This window comes from Aristolochia californica, unplaced genomic scaffold (assembly GCF_029961685.1).
Source record: "Aristolochia californica isolate CCGP_79_NKW_82.1479 unplaced genomic scaffold, dmAriCali1.0.hap1 SCAF_14, whole genome shotgun sequence".
NCBI lineage: Eukaryota > Viridiplantae > Streptophyta > Magnoliopsida > Piperales > Aristolochiaceae > Aristolochia > Aristolochia californica.
In genome coordinates this window covers 26,660,603-26,682,454 of record NW_027181815.1, presented here as the reverse complement: position 1 = coordinate 26,682,454, position 21,852 = coordinate 26,660,603, and the positions used below count along the sequence as shown (strand labels likewise).

The 21,852-nt window shown below is 37.9% G+C and overlaps 1 protein-coding gene across 1 annotated transcript in view; it reads right to left on the bottom strand.

The window, feature by feature from the left end:
- Positions 1-5,046: 5,046 nt before the first annotated feature.
- LOC137950363 (uncharacterized) overlaps positions 5,047-21,852 on the bottom strand; it is a 28,457-nt gene continuing 11,651 nt past the window's right edge. The window contains exons 5-9 of the mRNA XM_068796781.1: positions 16,157-16,230; positions 10,231-10,344; positions 7,578-7,685; positions 5,563-5,601; positions 5,047-5,464 (exon numbers count right to left, since the gene is read on the bottom strand). Of these exons, the coding sequence (XP_068652882.1) occupies positions 5,378-5,464; positions 5,563-5,601; positions 7,578-7,685; positions 10,231-10,344; positions 16,157-16,230 (422 nt within the window). The 3' untranslated portion in view covers positions 5,047-5,377. The remainder of the gene's footprint in view (positions 5,465-5,562; positions 5,602-7,577; positions 7,686-10,230; positions 10,345-16,156; positions 16,231-21,852) is intronic.

The window sequence follows — 21,852 nt, the reverse complement described above, 5'->3', positions numbered from 1 at the left end:
ATTAACACTTTGTACAACTTCTTGTAAATGATTCAAAAATGGCTACTTTGCATGGCAAAGTTATAAATACCCTTCCAAAATTTTTAGGAACAACATTGTGAGCATGTATTGATAATTTATTGCATTCAAAAACCTTGTTCACTTAAAAATCATTCACAAATCCATTTTGAGAGAAATAGAGCTATAATTCTTGCAAAAACTCCTTTCCTCTCTCAAAATCACTATACATCCTTGCATTCGAGCTTTACCATTCTATCTCTTTTGCATAAAAGGATTGGAAGCTTAGATATCACTAGGAGAAGGTTATCTCTCCATATAGAAAGGGTGTAAGTTTTTTTTTCTTTTGTATTTTCTTTTTATTCTTTCAAAGGTATTGTAGAACCTTGAACTAGAAGGGGGGGGGGGGGGGGGGGGGGGGGGGGGGGTGGCTTACCAGAATTGTAATCTAGTTGTAAAATCTCAAGAAGAGATCAATTTCGTGTAATTGGTCATTACACGTGACATAAAAGAGAGTTAACATCTAATTTGTGTAAAATTAAGCTAATAAAGCTAATTAGTGAAATTTTCTTGTGCAAGGGTTCTTGGCTAGTGATTACCAATAGGGGAACAACAAAAACAATTTTTTTTATCTTCTATTGTGGTGTATGATGTTATAATCGTCAAGTGTGGTAGAAGATGGGTTCATGGCAATAGTATAATTCATTCATTTATACATTGAGCTTCAAGGGGAGGGTTTGACACAAGTCCATTACCTATTTCTTCCTCATGTTTTCTTCTCAATATGTTGTGTCTCCTTTTCCCCATGAGCTAATCCATAGAGTCCTAAAAATCAACATGGTATCAGAGCATTGATTTTCAGGACTCACATGTATGGTTTTCAGGATTCTAGAAACCAATTTTTTTTTTCTTCTTTCGCTCATATTGCTACTAGGGTAATTACCACCATGTGTGACCCAAAACCCAATTTTCAGAATATGACCATGTAAAGCCTCTCCAAATTCCATAGTCGGCCCCAGTGTACAAACTGGGCATGTAAGAATAACGTTGCACTATAACTCTCCTCGATCAACAGCCAAAAACAAAGACGGCCATATGCTAGAAGAAGAAGAAAGCAGGCCTCTGATCTTTGCCCTCATTCAAATGTTCTTTCGTCTTTGATTTCTTTTGGTAATTGTAAGGGTGAGACAAACGAAGGCAATCTGGGCTACAAATCGACGCTTGAGGTAAACAGTATCACTGTCTTGGTTGGGAGATCATGTAAGAATCTAAAAGTCCAAAGGAGTTCATTATACTCAGGCTGCTAATCATTGGGTGTTCAATCAAATTAAAGACGATAGCTATTTGGATCCTCTGGTGGACGCCCTCTGGTGAATGACGAAGCGAGGGTGGAATTGGCGCCTACACTTCGATCAACAAAGACCCAGATACGATCACCGGAAGAATCAATTCCAAGAAGCTCCGACCGAATGCTTGTGGTTTCCATCTCAATGCCCAACTGGTTCAGAAGTCGAAAATTAACCTCTTGTTTCCATTCAAAGTCGAAAACACGTTTGGAAAGTTCTCTCAGGATTACTGCGTCGTGACTGATCTTCGGATTTCATCATTCCTTTCTCGATTGTCTCTGATTAACAACGTAGTATTTCTAGCCTGAGATTTCGATATGATTTTGAATCCCAGAAGTTCATGCTAATTTCCCGTAATTCTTGTTAGAGTGTCTCCGCTGTCCGATTTTCATCCCAGGCGAAAGTTTCGTTCGTCTGTGTGTCAACCAATTTCATGCTCGTCTGTGGAAGTTTCTCTTTTATTTTATTTCAGGAAGATTATTTCCAATCTTGCTTTGTTCGAAAGGATCTCCAGCTATTGCTCCCATAATCTACCGTCAATCTGGAATTGATCTTGGTTTAATTTTGTTGCAGTTTCACTGGTTTATTTTTCTCCGCTACAGAAATAGGAGGGATGCCAAAATACTTTCTACCGAGAAGAAAAGTGCTGGTTTGAACCAACGAACCAGCGTCCCGAGCTGGTAAGCTCTTATTTCAAAGTCACTCTACCGCACTAGACTCTGCCTAGTCAACTCGGATTTGGGTCAACTAAACTCGGTCCACTTGCACTTTGCCTTTGTTATATGGGTCCAAGTCCCGGGTTCTCTACTGATTTCTCCCATGAGTTGGAATCACTCATTGATTGAGTCAGATTATTATTACTTAGTCAACGTATTATTTGCTACACAACTTTCGGATGGACTCTCTGAAGATTATTTCATGTGTTCTTATTAAGGACTTTAACTATTTGTTTTGTGTTATTTGGGACCAGCCCCATATTTGTTGTTGGTATTGTGTCTCTTTAACTGAGACATTATTATTGAAGGACTTCTCAGTTGCTAATTGTTGTTAGTATTGGTTATTCTGATGAAAAAGAAAACACATGGTGGCCCCAGCATATTATCTTCCGATGATTTCCCATTACCCTATTATTATCACTTATGAGCAATGCCTATAGACCCACTACTTACAAAGGATAGGAGTGTGTCCAAATGTGAATCAAGTCTATTATTCACCCAAAATGTGTTTTTTTTAGCTACCCTGAGAAAATGGGTAGACTTTGTGCCCTACAGTTGGGCTACTTTTTCGCCTTTGAAATTGAGCAAAGAGTATTTTTGACTATGACCATTTGACTGGAGTATGAAGCTTTGTCATACAACTAGGAGTGATTTTTTCTATCGCCATTATTATGCCAGCTAGGTCTCTTAACAAAAACAAAAAGACCACTAGTTTGAGGGAGAATGCTGAAGATATAGTGGACTGCCAACAAGCTGGCCATTTATGATGCTCTCTCACCCCTAACTTGAAGGGGAGTGTTGGAAGATGGGCCCCAGCCCACACAATCATAAAAGACCCACACATCCAAGTGTGTTAGAAAATGGGTTCAAACCCATAAACCAAGGAAGGCCAACACATCCAAGAGAGGTAGACGATGAACTCAAACCCACATACCAAGGAAGGCCTACACATTGGTGGCATGATGGTAAATAAAGAGTCATCCCATAAATATGACATTGATATATTTAGTTTAAGTTTCAAGAACATAATTATTATAATATAATTTATTCATCAATAAATTGAGCTTCAGGGGGAGAGAGTGATACAAGTCCATAACTTCTTTCTTCCTCTTATTTTTTACCCCATATATCATCTCTCTTTTTCTCTATGGAGTCCTGAAAATCAAAAACTTCAATTTTTGTATATAAGAACCAAAGTTCTGACTTTAATGCCGAGAGAAGCCCACTTTGGAGAAGCCATGTGAGCCAACACTAAATGCCGGGATTGAGTTGCTACCAGACCCCATTAGGTGGGAGTAAGATGATGTCTAAAAGCCCACATAGATTATAGTGGGGATAGGTTCCAACATCCCCAGTAGGTCTCACCCCAGTAGGTATCAATGGGTAACAGGAAGAATGGGTAATGGGCATTCAACTACTTGTTCCATTTTCCTTTGTTTCATTTTCCATTTTGCTCAAAGGATAAAAGCCTATTTTTTTCTGATTTTCTTACTTGTTTACTCATGGGTAAATGGGTAAACAAGTTGATAGATGATTTCATATTTTGTTTTAAAATTATATAAACATGATAATGCTGAAAATTATCAACAAATAAAAATATTTGAAAATTGAAATAAAGCTACAAGATCCCATTAGATTCATACAAAAACTATAAAAGATTATAAAACTTATACATCATCATAATACTAAAAAAACAATGTTTGTCCATTCTCATACCTAAATAAATGGGTAATTATGCACAAAAAATGGATTATCCATATCCGTTTCGTAACCAAGTGACAAGTAATTGGGTAAGTTGATCCAAATTTATAAACTGGTAAAGGGTTTTCTTCCATATCCTCTTGTGATCAAATTGATGAAATGGGCAATCAAATAATCAGGTAAACGGATAAAATTGCTAAAAACCCCACACAGGAAGGTTTTGGAAGATATGATCCTAAAATTTTTAATTTTAATATTTTTGAAAATTTTAAGTTTTATTAATTTAATATAATTTTATTTGTAAGCTACTCATGTGTGGACAAAATTAACAATCCATAGTGAGATACATATAGATGAAAAGCAAAATAGGTTTCAAATAGTAACCTTGTTATGGGACAACTGGATAGAATTGCAAAATAGAGTTGTGAAACAAAGATGGGGTTAAAAACTGACCATGTCGTGGAACAAGGTGATGTTATAACAAGGTTTGGATTTATTCAAACTGGCCACACTACCATCCCTAATCCATATATTCACTTGAATAGTCACACTTTTACTCAGTAATCTATGCAATGACTACCAATAAAAGTTTAGTTCACATAGAAATTTCATAGAAAAATATGGGAATATGAGTTTTCTCGTTTCAATAGAGTCCAGTTTTGCATCAAAATGTTTATAAAACTTCACAACAATCCGACTTAAGTTCGTCGTTGTTAGAATCATCTATTCATTGGAATAAATAACAAAAACAACCACAAGGTTTATGTAGTTGGAGCAAACTGCAAAACATTATCCCTAATGCCCTACCTATATCAACAATCACAAATCTATAGTGATCAGCAAAACTAAGACAAACATGGAAAAGTAATATAAGATGAATCTATGATTAAATTATTTAGTGGCAGGTCTATCCAAGTGCCATATGTACAACTTTGGTTACTCTAGAAATACACATTTTTGCCTGTTCATAACTCTATTATGCATTAACATTCAAAAGATCTTTCAACTTTATTAAGGAATAATCTCACATGGATTAGTGAGTACAAAGATCTTGAATTTATTAATTAAGAAATAGATTTCCTAAGTTGGTTAGTTATTTTGGGATGGGCCTTAGACCCAACTTCATATGGTATCAAAGCAGGTACTCAAAAAAAGACTTACACCTAAAATTATCCACTTGTAGAGCCACAAAAAAGGACCTATACCTAAAATTATCTACTTGTAAAACAACAAAAAATAACACACTTAAATTATCTACTTGTAGAGCTACAAAAGAGGGCTTACATGTGAAGGAGGTTTTAAGGAATAGTCCCACATAGATTAGTAAGTACAAAGATTTTGAATTTATTAGTTGAGAAAGAAGCTTCCTAAGTTGGTTAGTCATTTTGGGATGGGCCTTGGATCCAACTTCACAAGTTTAATTGGGAAAACGAGCATGACATGTTGCATTTGTAAATTACAAAGTAATAAGAATGGTTTTTTTGCCATTTGACTTGATACAAAGGATACATTTTAACCTTCATCTATAACTGCCTTGTTTAACTATTCATTATGGACCGATTTTCTAGCCACATCGGTATTCAATACCACCAAGGCAGATAGACTCAGCCAGATTTCTTACCCTCGATTAACAGGTCTTTGCACGTATGACTTGTTAGGGTCCTCGGTCTTTAGTTTTGGAGGTCGGATTTCCCCCTTTTTACCCTGCAAAGAAATGTTTGAGCCATTATCAGTCCAACTAAAATCTTTTAGTGCAGAAATTTGAGTTTGTTAGAGCAGCAGAAATCTTAGAAAGTGGTCACCTTCTTGCCGGTCTTCATAAAATCTCTCCAACTAGAAACCTGAGAATGCAAATAGAGGATTTAAAAAATCATATATCATTTACAGAAAATAGGGAAAATGCAAATGACCCTTGACCCAGTGGCTTCATCTCTTGAGAACACAATATGCTTACAACATCCCCAGAGAAATTTAACAGGATTTCAGTAGTTACTCTTGAGGTCCTTTCAGTTAAATCCAAAACACCAACCACCAATACAGACACTTTTGACTAAAAAATTTCATGAAATTTTCAGAAAATTAAGATACTAGCATGTACCTTTACTTTTCAGATGGACGAGCAGCTGAAGTAAACTATACAATTAACATCACTAGTAAAAACCCTTTGGCTGCGAAAAAATCATGGTCTTGAACAAGTGGAAGAAACCCATATGCTCTCCTTCTAGGGCAAGAGAATAAGAGAAGAAAACTCTGTTCAGAAGTACACAATTAATCCATGTGGCTTATGACACAGGCCAATTTTGTTAGGGTTTGTATGTAAAATAATCTCATGCAGAAAAAGGAATAACTCAATGTTGAGAAGTCAAAAATGATTGCCCAAAATATATATGCCTCTATATCTCGTCTTTAAATCCCAAATACACCAATTATGCATGGAACCAGATTTTCGCAAAAATAACTTAACCCCAAATAAGCCACAAACATTTTATTTACAAGAATAAGTTAAGTTACTAAATCTTTCTTGTGTACTTGCACAAGCAACCATCATTAACATCATCCTTGAAAAGCTCTCTCAACTACATGCTTGTTGGTTATATTAATCTATATTAATCATTCAAAGTGTTCTTCCAAGTTTTCCTGTAACTTCAATATTCCTAATTTTGACCACAAAATCTCTGTTTTGTAAAACTAAGAAAGACAAAATTATGGACGAGAAAAATGGAGAACAATTGGAATTAGTTCAGCAGAGATGTACGGCAGTTGATATGCAGACAGACCATAGTCAAAACCGACTTATTTAGATCACAGCCTTTTGTCAGTATTAATGGTAGGTCTAGACACAGCTAATAAACGGACAAGAAAAATCAGTGACTGTTAAAGAACTCAGGAGAAAGAATTCACAGAACATCAAAAGGAAACTAGGATCTAGGCAAAACCACCGCTATTGAACTAAGGAGGATAAGGCTAAAGCCACACAATCCATTGTCAATGATAGCTTGCAGAAGGAACAACATTTTCTAAAAAGAAAAGAGAAAATAGGAAGACTTTGTCAATGCAGGCTAGTTCCTGGAGAATTAAATAAAATGAGACTGTTTCAACCCACAAGCAAACAGAACTACGAAAATACCCCGAAAAATCGACATCACTAATGGAGAGAGATAACTCCCACCAAATTGTCAGATTTCAGGGGGGACAATCTCAAGTGTTCTGTAAAGAGAAAACTAAAAGAGGGACTCAACAAGGATAACCCAATGTTCTATTCATTATCAGGAAGGTCATACAAGCTGGGATGGTGTAACCCATAGCCCCTTGGTACCCTGCAAGCGGTTGGCTTTAACTGGAATTCCTCACACGCTTATGATGAAATCATTCTAACTTCTTCAGCAAGTTGTTCTGGACAACAAGGACCATGCTTTTAATATAAAGTATTAGCCAAAATATAACTTCTGTATCCCAGTTTTAAAACTGAACTCATCATTAGCCTCTTTCTGTTTTTTGGGTATTTTATCTTTTCTTTTTTCTGTCTGTACTTTGCCTTTTTAGTGGCCGCCCTAGAATTTCATTTTTCTTCTCTTCACTAAATATCTCATCAGTTTCAAAAAAAAAAATCAAATATTTTGCATTTCATGATGGACTACCTCAGCTGTTTGATTATACAATGACCAAAAGAGTATCTCACGTTAGGTTAATAATAGGCAAGAGAACTGCCAAGATTTACACACCTTCCAAAATCATAGGATACATTGATAAACTTGTAAAGCACAAAAATAAAAAAATAAAAACTGTGACTGAACAAGCAAAAGTTGAGAAAACAAACCCTCTTCTCTCTTGTTCCTTCCCATTGCTCCTCGTGTTCACGTTTCCTTTTCCACATCTCCTTTGTTTCTTCTTCTTCCTTCTTCAATCTGCCTTCCTCTTCTGATATCTGGAAACAATCAAACACATGTAGAACTCATCTCAATAGCCAACACAGACCTCAAAATCCAATTTAAAACTAGATAATGCTGAAAATTGTCTGCAATTCACAACACAGTTCATAAATAAGTTAATATACTCCTCGACTTAGACACTTTCAGCTCCTAATTACCCCACAAATAATTTGAAAATCTTAAAGGAACGCATTCTTCAATTAATCGCCTTCAACAACAATGCCCTGACACAATCCCATAAAACTTCTTCCAAATGGTCCACCTAGCAGAGTGCTTAATCCCAGCAACCACCTCTCCAAGACAACTGATTTGTTGTTGGTTTCTTCAATTAATCCTAGCATGGCCAAATTGTGCTTATCACTTGCTCAAAAACATCAAAGTGGAGAACCTATACTCTTCAGAAAATGAAGTTGGAGGGCATGCTGAAGAAGTAGAAGACTGGAGGTACATGAGATGCTTAAGGTGAATCATAAATTTCAAATAGAAAAGAAGGGAATGATTTCTATGGTGTACCTAGACAAAGGAGAAGTCCGATAGGATTAACAGCAAGATGACTTGATGAGATAACTAAAACAATGACAAGGGACAAGGAATGTGCAGCTTCTGGACTTTTAATGTTATATAATAAAAATAAATGTGTAAAGTTATGTGAAAACAAGAGTAAAGGAAGAAAAAGAAAAAGAAAGAAGAAACAGGGACAGGAACAAAGCTAATGATCTAGTCAAGAGCCTCCACCATGTCAGTCATCAAGAGGGTGTGTTAGTTGTCAACACCTCGTTGTTGGCCATAGCCTGCCCTTTTTTGGAAATATCCATAGCCCATGACCTTGTATTCATTTGCTTCTTTTTAATGAATTTGTTCACCATTCAAGGAAAAATGCTCCACCTTACCTGAGCAAAGCAATTATAACCATGCAACCAGCCTCTCTTCTTTTATTAAACCCTTTATCTCTTCTATCAAATTACAATTGTTGGTGGGTAACAAAATCCACTAGTCTATAGTTATTACAAGGACCTGACATCTCAGGCTAGTTGTCTAAAAGTGAGAGTTGTTGTGTGAAGGAATATTCTCACATTGGCTTGAGCTTGAAAGGATTCAATACTTACTAGTTCAGGAAAAGCCGTTTACCTTCAACTAGTTCTTGGAAAGAACATTAGTTCAGTAAAAGGCCTTTTACCTTCAACTTATCATTTTGGAAAGAATTTATCCAACTTTAACATGGTATTGGACCTTTATGTTTGCTTGCCCTCATATATGCATGTTCTCCATATCTTGAGAAAGGTTGTACGCTTAAGCCTGGAAATGCAAGGATTATTGATGGCTAAAAAAGTGAGATAGACTATACTTGTACATGTATTCCACATCTAAAGCCAGTTTCTTGAGAGTGACTGTTATTGTGTGGCAGAATAGTCCCATATTGGTTTGAGTTTGAACAGATTTTATACTTATTAGTTGGGAAAGGCCTCTTTGATTAGTTATTTCGGGAGGACCAAGCCCAACTTTAACAACCATAATATACTTCGGCAGTGAACTGAACAATTTTCAACATAAATTGTGCAACCCAGCTTCCCTTAAATGACTCAAACAATTAAATGTTAGCACTCATCTCCCCTCCCCCGTCCCCCCGCCCCCCAAACAAAAAAAAAAAATCCAAGCTGTCCCCTCAGGTAAAGAGTCACCCTTAAATAACTCAAACAATTAAAAGCTTGATTTTTGAAGTTCAGGCGAAGGGTTTGGTGGAAGTCAGCTGTGAACTGCATGGACAAAAAATGCGTATCCCCATGTTGAGAGCTATCAGATTACCCCACTAAAAGAGCTTTTTTGGCCTTTAACAAAAGATATCCAAAAAGCCTGAACAAAGCAGGGTGTGAGGTTGTAGCTCCACATAAAACTTGTACTACTCTGGACATGGTTTCTCAAACAGAGGTTTAATGGCAGCTCATTGGAAGTTGGTTCCTCTTAATGACCTTTATATCAAGGATTTTCTCACTTCTGAGACAATATCACCAATAACAAGTAACAACTCTCATTTAAAAAAAAACAAGTAACAAAATCTATGCAAATCATTTAACATCACCATCCATCTAGCAATGGCATTGAACCTTAGCTCTTGAAAAGAGCAAAATTTAAGGATCTTTGGTTATGGAAGTCGGATGACATATTCTAGCAAAATGAAATCTAGCTCAAGGTCTGAATGCCCAATGATCTCATACTCTTTCAAGATGCAAATCTGCTAAGAAATCTGCTTTTAGAAAAAATATGCTTCTTGTTAAAGACTAATTTCAAGATCTGAAACGAACTCATGCTTTTCAAGATGCAAACCTGACAAAAATCTGCTTCTTGAATAGTACGCTTCTTCTCAAAGAACTAATATCTCAATTGGCTATTAACAACTGGTGTAGGTTTCTTTTGAACTTTTCTTTGTAAACTATAGACGCCAATATCTAGAATCTGGGTCAAAGATTTTTTTTTTTTTCTGATAAAGATTTAAAGAAGAATTCAAGTTATATGCCTTCAAATAACAAGAGCTCATGTATATACCCTCATCTGCACTTTTCTCCTCCGCCACTCTTGCTCCCTTAATATCTCACGTACTTTCAATTTTAGTTGTTGTTGAAACTCTTCTGATTGCTCATACTGCTGCTCATACTTTCCCTGTCATTACAAAGTCAAAACTTTAATCCCATTGAATGAGAGGGAGGGCCACAGAAATTTGAAAATTTAGTATTATCATTGTGCAATCTACATCCATCACATCCAACAGCCTCATCTGTCATTTTAATGAGAGAAAGGAATTTACGTCTCAATAAATATGCTTTGACTATAAACCATCCATCAGTGAGTCATACCACAAAAGATCAAATAAGACTTTCTTTTTTTGGTTTAACTCCTAAAAAAGACATAAAATAGGTGACTCCTCAAATCAACAAACATGACATAAAATATGTGATTTGACTTTTAGTGTTTCAACATTTTTCTTTTCAATGTTCCAAGAGCATTAAATGCAAGCAACTTTAGGGAAAGATAAATTTAAAGGGATACTGATTGTAAACACGGTTCCCACATATTTAGATATCCCCTCTTCTGCATCATATGCAATATATTGAGTTTTTTAATGACGAATGTTTTAAAATAAGCAAGGGTACCATTCTTTTCAAAAGACAAGTCCCAAAACCATGATTGCATCACAAAAAGCTGGTATGTCATATCAATCTACATATTCAATAGATTGTATAGTGATTTAGATAAATAAGGCATAGAAACAAGAAATAGTGCCATATTTAAGGAATCTTCATACAAAAATTACAAAGAATTAGCACAATCCAATAATAAACCGTAATTAAGGGCATTCCTATGGTTTACTCCCTTGACTTTTAGATATATGACCTTAACTTTCTTTCACATGGTTTCTGGAACAAGCCAGTGTCTCACTGAACAGTTCAGCTGCTGTAGGGAGGTGACTTTAATACAGTGCATTTTATAGCTATGAAGAATCAAATTGATTGTATTACTCCTCGCATGCACTCATTTAATGAGTTTATGAATAAAAATTGTCTCTTGAAGTGTCATTTATACGCGGTCTATTGTCAACATCCTCCCTGTTTATTGAAATTAGATCGTTTTAAGATAACAGGGAGATGGCTCAACCTTTTGCCGAGAATCTCATGCTTCAAGTCTTCCATGGCCTGCATCAGATCATTGTCTAATTTTGTGCGATGTTCTATGAGGCCCACCCCTTTCCGGTTTAAGGGTGTAGATCCAAATAAGAGTGCACCTCACATGACTTTCATGACAAGCAATCTCACAATCAAGGAAAAATTTTGTATGAGTCTAGTGATAAGAAGTCCCACATTAGAAGTTTTTTAGTGTTACCAGATACCTATAGTTGTTTACTTGTTTTAAGTCTAATCTTTAAGAGTTCTGCTTTGGGTGTGATTGGGACTAGGGTAGTTTAGTTTTACTATGATTCAAGTTGTTTTCTCTATTACAAATAGAGCACCAATGTTCACATTCTATAGAATTACGTATAGAAATTCTCCCTTAAAATTTCAACAGTAATAGATCTGGAATCTCCCTCCACATGAATCTTCCCTTGAAAGAGCTCAAGGAAAATCATATATCCATGCTGTAAAGCTTGGAGTTCAGTAGAAGTGGAGTCTGAAATGCCAAGAGGGCCAGAAAAAGACACAAGAGTATCTCCCTTTTGTCAGAGAGGTTCCGTCCACTCTTGTTAGAGTTTGTGGTCTGAGTTAGGTACTTGGCTTTCCGCACCTTAAACGGCTAGTCTTTTCAGGTTGTATTGGCTAGGTATTTGACTCAGAACTCCGAAGTTAAGCGAGCTTGGGCAAGAGTAATTCTAGGATGGGTGACCTCTTGGGAAGTACTCTTGCCTAGGACTTTGACATGGTATCAGAGCTAGGCACGCCACGGCCCGCATTCGTATCCCGTGAGAAGCAGCTCCAGAATGGGCGGGGTGGGTGTCAGAGTGGTTCCGTCCACTCTTGTTAGAGTTTGTGGTCTGAGTTAGGTACTTGGCTTTCTGCACCTTAAACGGCTAATCTTTTCGGGTTGTATTGGTTAGATATCTAACTCAAAACTCCGAAGTTAAACGAGCTTGGGCAAGAGTAATTCTAGGATGGGTAGGATGGGTGGCCTCCTGGGAAGTACTCTTGCCTAGGACTTTGACACATTTGAATTTCTAAAAACTCCTCCAAACCCGGACGGGCCTGGATTACTAAAAGAAGATCTATCAAAGTTTAATTTAATGATCCCATCTTTCAGGCACCTAAAATGAAGAAGAATGCTTGGCCAAGAAAGCTCTTGCCACTGCCTTCCAATTGTTTCTAAGAAGACCATTTATATCCTCAATGCAAAGCAAGAATTGATACTAGTACAAATCTTTTCGACAACACAATCAATTAAGAGCAAATATGCTGAAACAACAGTGGTTTCTTTCCCACAAAAGACCCAAGGGAATATGAACCAGGCATGGCTTGAGCATACCAAGCCAAGGCACAGAGGCACCATCAGTAGAGGGAAACCAAATGAGTTGTGTAAAGTTGGGTCCAAGACCTATCCCAAAATAACTAGCCAACTTAAGAAGCCTCTTTCCCAACTAATAAACTCAAGATATTTGTACTCACTAATCCATGTGGGACAATTGCTTAACACTCCCTCACATGTAGGCTCTCTTTTGTGGCTCCAAAAGTGGATAATTTAGGTGCAGGCTCTCATTTGTAGTTCTACAAGTGGATAATTTAGGTGTAGGCCCACATATGAGTATTTGCTCTAATACCATGTGAAAGTTGGGTCCAAGGCCCATCCCAACATGACTAGCCAACTTAGGAAGCCTATTTCCCAACTAATAAACTCAAAATCTTTGTACTCACTAATCCATGTGGGACTATTCCTTAAGGGGGGTTAGTTTACAATGAACTTGAAATGAAGTTAAGATTTTAATTCATCTTAAATAAATTGATTCAACTTCAACTCATCCTTGGGAGTTAGTGTAGACGAGTTCAAGTGCACTGGAAAACAGATTCCATTGTTAGTGCCCCAAAATGAAAAATATTATATAAACAAGAGAATGAGTTACTTTTTATAATATACTTAAATAGAACATATACCTAAATAGATAATTAACCAAAATAAACATAGTTACTACACTTATAAGTGATTTAATGTGTAGTATTAAAATATATTAATAAACTAATTAATGAAAGACTATATTATACTACTTAATGATTACAATTTATTATAAATTAATATAATAATTACGTGTGACTAGAATAAATTATAAAAAATAAATTATTTTTTAATAACATAAGATATATTTTAACATTAAAAATCACTAATTTAATACAGTAATAAAAAATAAATATAATAAATAAATAAATATATTATTTTATCAATAACATAATATATATTTTTACGTATTATTAATTAATAATATATTGCCACAAAATTTAAAACCATTGGTTTAAATAATTATAGCAATGGGATAATTAAACCAAAATAATTTATCAAATGTTTACTTTAACAATATTTTAATTACGACTATTAAATCACTAATTTAATACAGTAATAAAAAATAAATATAATAAATAAATAAATATATTATTTTATCAATAACATAATATATATTTTTATTAATTAATAATATGTTGCCACAAAATTTAAAACCATTGGTTTAATTAATTATAGCAATGGGATAATTAAACCAAAATAATTTATCAAATGTTTACTTTAACAATATTTTAATTACGACTATTAAATCACTAATTTAATACAGTAATTAAAAATGAATATACTAAATAAATAAAAACAATTATTTTATAAATAAAAATAATGGATTATTTTACAAAATAAATATAATGAAGTTATGATGCTGGTTTAATTTTTCCTAACTTAGGAAAAATTAAACCATTGTCGTCTCCCTCACGGTGCTGATAATGGCGGGTGACAACGGCGGGCCAGCAGGCAACGGCGACGGAGGCGGCTCTCTGACAGTATGTAGAGAGGGAGAAGAGAGGGAGGCCGAGAGGATCTGTGATAGAGGCTCGGCCTCCTGTGCTCTGCGATGGCGGCTCTGCGACGGAGGCTGAGAGGGAGAAGAGAGCGGGAGAAGCAGACGAGAGAGGGAGAAGGGAGAAGAAGCCGAGAGGAAGAAGAGAGCGGGAGAAAAAAAATTGGGTGAAGGCAGAGAGAGGGAGAACAGAGCGAAATGAGGAAAAAAAATTAGTCGGGGGAGGGAGAAACGCATCCCGCGCGATCGCTTCATGTGAATGATTTGCCAAGCAGGTATGAAACACGATTCCCCGAATTTTTCCTGAAAAGATTACCTGGCGTGATTAAAATGAAGAGGTGCTCTTTCACCACTAACGGCCTAATCGAATGAACGGAGTAATGCGCACGTAATTCATCTCTGCTTCATTATAGACTAACCCCCCCACCCCTTAATGTTGGAAGATGGGAAGTCTACACGACCAAGGAAGGCCCACACGTCCAAGTGTGTGGAAGATGGGCTCAAGGCCACAGACTAAGGAGAAGGTCCACAAGCCCACACAGTAGGGGCATGATGGTAAATAAAGAGTAATCTCATAAAAATGGCACTAATATAATTAGTTTATGATTTATGTCTCTTATTCACTCTTACTAAGGCGAAAGGTATTCCTGTAAAATTAGTACTTTTGATATCTGTAAATACAACTTAAGGGGGAGGATTCGGACAAGTCCATTACTTTAATCTTCCTCCTCTTTTCTCCAAATTCGTCACACTTCCTCCTCTTTTCTCCAAATTCGCACTCTTCCTCTTCTCCTCCTAAAACCTTCTCTCCACAACTCTTCTTCTTCTTCGCATCCTTTAATCCTCTTCTACTGTGATTTTACATCATAGAATCCTAAGTTTCAACATGGTATCAGAGCAGGTACTCTTATGTGGGCTTATACCTAAATTATCCACTTGTAAAGCCACAAAAGAGGGCCTACACCTAAATTATCCACTTGTAGAGCCACATAAAGAGGGCCTACACCTAAAAATTATCTACTTGTAGAGCCACAAAAGAGTGTTTACACCTAAATTATCCACTTGTAAAGCCAAAAGAGGGCCTACATGTGAGGGGGGTGTTAAGGAATAGTCCCACTTGGATTAGTGAGTAAAAAAATCTTGAGTTTATAAGCTGGAAAAGAGGTTTCCTCAGTAGGCTAGTCATTTTGGGATGGGTCTTAGACCCAACTTCACAAACTCTTCTATCACTACTATGTAAATGAATTTAAGACCAAACATTGCACAATCTCCAAGATCAGTACTTTTTAAAATTGGGGAATAGATATTTTTTTAAAAAAAATTAAAAAAAAAGATACTTTGTTGAATTGAATCATATATCCTGTTGAGACATGAAACCAAGACATTGCACTAGAAGCCCTTCCATGTGGCCACGTGCCCAAGGCTCCATTACCACCAGTGTGAGACATTAGCTGAGGCTCCTATCCTTCTTTTCCTCCAGTCAATCAGGACATCTCAAGCAGCATTCATCAAGTCAAGATACACTCAATTCAGATGGCTTTTTTTTTTCTTTTGACAAGTGAGACATTTTATTAGCAGAGAAAGGGAATGTACAAGGACTGGCCCATTACAGCAGAGGGGACAGTCAGAAAATTCAGACGGTTCTTATTCCTAGCTTCAATTAAGGAATTTCAAGATGTAGCTACCACATTCCAGTTAGTTGGTCCATGGAGCAAAATCAAAAGCTGACGGACTTGGTAAATGAAGGACAACTGTATGTCTTATTCTTCTTCATGGGAACTAAAATGGCACATACATTTTGAATGAGAGTTTACTCCTTTGCCTGTGGATCTCATCAACAATTCTTCTCCTATTTACTATAATCTCAGCAACTGTTTAAAGATTATCAGTCTTTTTTATCAAGAACATTGATATATCCAATGTGGAGTAACTTCACATTACCTCATCAACCAATGATTTTATTTTAGAAGCATTGTCTTTCTTCAACAGCTTCTTGCGCTTGGCCCTGAGCTCTTCTGCATTTCATGGAGTTTATGCATGTTCCAAGCAACATTAGCATCACATGTTTCAATGAAAAAGTAGAGAAAATAATAACTGAAGCACAGACAAGGTTACATATCTCAATCATAAAATAAATAGTTCCATGCATTTCAGTGTCTGGAATTGCAGCATATAACATTGCAAGCGTGTGCAAGATAAAATCTAAAAAATCCATATGCCTGCTTCGGGCGGCAAACACATGCGGATCAAACAGATTCAAAAGCTTTCAACTATAAGAATTAAAACTAAAGGAAAAGGAAAAACTAAATCCTAAAAATAGAGCCTCTAATTTCAAAAAGTAATATAAATAATAATAAGATAATAAGAATATCACTTCATTATTTATAAAAATCATAACAAGAGAGAAAGAGGCAAGGTATAATCTTTATATTCATGCGCAGACTTTTCCACACCTAGTCAGCTGTCACTTCATAGCACCTTCTGCTTCAATGAAGCATACCAGGTCCCAGCCATATTATGCGCCAGTGACACATTTTTTCCCAGCTGAACACCTTTTATTCAAGCGAAGCACTTTTCCATGTAGTGTCACTGGCATAAGTTTTTTTTTATTTTTTATATGTATCTATAAAACATTGACAAGTATATTGCTGAAGAAAAGGTGCCCAATCCGGTAAATTGCATGTTACTGGAGTCTGATATACATTACAGGAGGGTACACTTCACTGGAGGCAAAACAATATCTCACATTTGCACCAACAAGGTGCAGACAAGTTCCATTTAGATGCACACCTACTCGAAATAAACCTTAGTGCAACGCAAAGCTTCAACAATGGTACAAGAAGAATAAGCATTATAAGACTGACATGACAAAAAAAAATACTCACAGATGGCCTGACTATAAGTGAAGAAAGCAAATTAGTGGAAACAATCAAAATCAATAGATTTTAACTAAATTCATTTCAGATAAATCAGAAATTCGTTCCTAAAAAATCAATTATAAAAAATAAGTTAAAACTATTTTGAAATTTAAAAGTAAGAGCAAGAATGAGGGTAAGAGGAGAACAATTTGATATCCCCACCCCATCCCTGTAAATCTGCCGTTCCCCCATAAACCCAATCCGTCCCTACCCCAATTTGATATCCAGGTTTGGGAAAAACCTGAGGAAATGGAACATAGTAACTTATCCACCTCAATTCCACCTTCAAATTCAAATTCAAATCTTCACCCCCACCTCGACGTTGTTGCCTGCAATGCTGAAACATTTGGCAGATAGCAGATCCTAGAACTCGTGACACCCATAACCCCAGCCACCCGAAGCCTGCAACACAGCCAACAATGTCAAACCCTTCCCTCGTAAACCATAGTATTCCCTGCCTCAATAATCCAGAACACAAAAGTACACCAGCCTCTCCAATCCACACCCGCCCTGTTGACCAAGCCAATCAAACCTGCAACACCAGTCTTGAGATCAACAGCCCATTTTAACACCTCTTTATCCACCCATCTAACCACTCACCAAAAGACAAATCTCCCTGCCCAATGCCACCTGGTCGACATCCTTGTGGCGGGGGACCACAACCCCACCGAGGCCTCCTTAAACACCTAGCACCAACCCCTACCCCTACCCCCCATTGAGAAAATTTTCAAAAAACCTGTCCACGCCATTGCCATATCTAAACCAAACAGCCTTCAAAACCCACTAAAACACCTGCACCAACCCTATACCAAATCTGGAAAACATATGCAAACTCAGAATTCCCCTCCCATCTCCTCAACATTAGATAGCTCCCACTCTGATTCAAAATCCACCACACCCAATACAAAACTGAATCAGATAAGACCTACCAACAACAACCCACACCAAACCAACCTCCTCCTCCCCGCCATCCCCAGAAGTTAAAACCTACAAGCGAAGGGGTAGAAGTCATCAAAGGAAGTTTTAGCCTAGTCATCAAGCAAAGTACTCGGTTGACCCTGAAATCTGCAGAATTCAATTTCCTTCACCAGGGGAAAGATTGCAGCAACTCATTGCTGAACTTCAGTCAGAAAGGCAAAAAACGATGAAGTAACATGGACCCAAATGATGCAATTGGCAAAAATAATGGGTGTTGAATATAGAGGCAAACTACCTGCGTCAAGGAGTTCTACAAGTGTTGTTGGCCAATCCTCAAATCTGACATCCAATGCATGGTTTCAAAATTCTACCACAAAGGGATCAAATGTAGCGCCATGGGAGCCCCATTCATTGCCCTCATCCCAAAGAAGGAAGAGGTGGAACACCCCTGGGACTTCAAACCAATTAGTTTAAATTTCTAGCCCTTACAAGATCATAGATTGTTTACTAGTTCACAGATTCAATGTTGCCCTTCTGCTAGTGATCTGGAGACCAATGATTGCCTCCAAACTAAAATGGCATAACCCTTGGTGGATTACTGGTCGAAGACAGAACTTGTTGTCCCCACTCTGGCGCTCCTTCTTCCCTTTGCTCCACCACTTTGGACATGGAGTCAGGTTTCATGTGGGTGACGGCTCCTCACTCCGATTCTGGTATGATTGGTGGTTTGACTCTGGACTGCTCTGCAATTCCTTCACTTCCCTCCTCTAAATCAGTACAAGAAAAGAAGAAATCATTGCTGACATGTGGGACACCTCTGGAAGCTGGAATCTGTATTTCCACAGGGGTCTATCCGATGATAAAACCATCCTCATGGCCAACCTCCTCCAGCTACTACAGCAGGTCAGAATCAAAATCATTCACCGGATAAAATACTATGGTGCCTTGAGAACAATGGGATTTTCTCTGTTTCCTCAGCCTATTATATGATCGACGGCTGGCCTGAGAACCTTGCTCCCCATCGGACAGCTATGGCCTGGCATCTATCGGGTCCCACGAGAATCAAATTCTTTTTTTGGTACGCCATCCAAAGCTGCATCCTAACGGCTGACAACTAGGGACGAAGAGGGAACAACAGTGCCACCCAGCAGTGCCCATTTTGCACTTCTGAAGATGAGACCATCACACACCTGCTTCTTCACTGCCGTTATGCCAGGACTGTTTGGGGCAACATCCTGAACAGAATCAACCTCCAACTATGCCTCCCAAATAGCCTTCTTGAGGCTGGCCACTCCATCCTTGGAGCTCAGCTTCCCAAGCTGGGGAAGTCTCTGCTCTCGGCCTGTCTTGCCCACATTCCATAGGCCCTATGGAAGGAGTGCAATAACAGATGATTCAATTACAAATACAGAAGTGTTGAAGAGCTCTGTTGCATCCTTGTTGAACAGATTTCCACCTAGCTCCACACTAGGAATGAGTTTGCCTGCTTCATGGATACCTCCCTTCACAACAACTGGAGCATCCTAGCCAACATGCCTGCTCCTACCCACCCTCCCACCAACATTGCTTGGAAAGCCCCTCCACCTGGTTTCATTAAACTCAATTTTGATGGCAATGCTCGTGGTTGTCCAGCATTGCGAGATTTGGAGGCATTTTCAGGAATTTCCAGGGTGCTACTCTCATCTCCTATGCAGGTCCAATGGGCATTACTAACTCCACAGAGGCTGAACTCTTTGGGCTCCTCTAGGGCCTCATCCTTTTTCATGACCACCTCGGCAGGCCCCTCCTCATTGAGGGTGATTCTCAAATTGTGATGAGATGGTGTTCCTCCTTCAAGGAGCCACCTAGGAGGCACTGGTCGGTATATCACCAAATTATGGACATTGTCTGCCTTTTCCATTGTAACTGGACTCATGAACCCCATTCACCCAATTCTTTGGCTGACTCTTTGGCTAAGCAAGGTGCCTCCCTTCAAACTCTCTTCGTTGTGAGAGTGCCCCACCAGCCTGTGTATCTCCTTCTCTTCTTAACAAAACTTTCATTTTCATCAACAACAACAATTGCCGAAGTGCTTTTGTGAGGAGGAGCCTAGATTTAGCAATGGCCACCCACGAGACAGCTGATTAATTTAAACAATCTACAAAGCCCCAAGCAATCCTCAAATTAGATTTTGAAAAAGTCTTTTACAGAGTGAATTAGCAACTGCTAGATAATATCCTCAGATCCATGGCCTTCAGTGACAAATGGCAACTTTGGATTTGAAGTTGTGTCTCGTCAGCCTCCTATTCTCTCCTCCTAAATGGCATAGTGTGATTACATTAGAAACTCAAGGGGCATCAAACAAGGTGGCCCAATCAAACAAGGTGGCCCAATCACTTCCCTTCTCTTAAATTAATTTTTTTTAAAAAGATGATGATTTTATTTCAAAAAACAAGGCCAAGGAACAATAAAAAGAGCACCCCCTTTACAACAAGTGATTGGAGGGAGGCTCCTTGCTTTGCAAGAGAGTCAGAAAAGGAATTAACCGACCTAGGGACATCAAACAAAGGTACAATATCAGTAATTTCATGGAAAACTGCCCAATGACGCCATGGAGGATTAGAAGAGGAGTACCGGTCAGTCACCACTTTAGAGTCGCCTTCAATAAGGAGGAGACCACTGAGATGGTCAAAGAAGATAATGAGACCCTAAAGAAGCGCATAAAGCTTGGTTGAAGTGGAATCAGAAATCCCCATTTTGGTCGGAGTAGGTGATGAGCCAATTTAATGGTTGAATACCTCTCCTCCATGATTTACTCAGCAAAGGAAGGATGAATCAACCCGGTTGTTGATAATCCTGAATTCGACATTCCCCCCCTTCAATTTGCATATGATACTATAAGCTTTTACAAAGGGACTTCAAAGCAACTTCACAAAATTATGGCCCTTCTCAATCTCTTTTGAACTAGTATCAAACCAAGTCATCAATTGGGAAAAAACTGTGTTGATGGAGTTCCAGATGGAGGAGGGAGAAAAGCACATAATGGTCAGCTACCTGAGTTGCTCACACGCCAACCTGCCAACAACATATTTGGGGTTCCCTCTATTTGATTGTCGGCCAAATAAGAACATTTGGATCCTGATAATTGAAAAGATTGAGTGCAAACTATCCACCTAGAAGAGGCATCTTCTCTCAAAGGCTGGTCGAATTGTCCTTCTCAACTCCAGTTTAGCAGTACTTCCAAATTACCATCTATCCTTGGATTCCATGCCCTACTTTCATTAGCCAAAGGATTGAAAGTTTGGAGAAAAGATTTCTTTGGCAAGGCACTAATAGTAGGTTTAAGTACCACGTGGTCAATTGGAACGATGTTTGGAAGCCTAAGCAATTATGTGAGCTGGGAATTATAAGTGTCAAGGAAATGAATATGGCCACGCTTCTCAAATGAATATGGAGGTTCAATTCTCCGCGAACTACCATGTGGAAACAAATGGTGGTCACTAAACTCAATTGGAGATCTAGTTGGTGGATAGCTGGAGGATCGAGAGTGAGACTCTCCCCCTTATGGCAATCCTTATCCTGATCCTTCCTAAGTTTGTGGCTGCAACGAGATACTATGTTGGGAATGTCTCAAGGTTTTGACTTCAAGAATGACTGGTTGATGGGAAATGGTCCCCTGAAAGGAACCTTCCTGTCTTCTTTGTACTCACCATCAATTCAGCTATTTCTATCTCTGATTCGTGGAGACCTCATTTAAATTGGGGTCTCCACTTTTGGTGGGGTTTAAATGATGTTGAGGCTCATGCAGCCAATGAATTACTA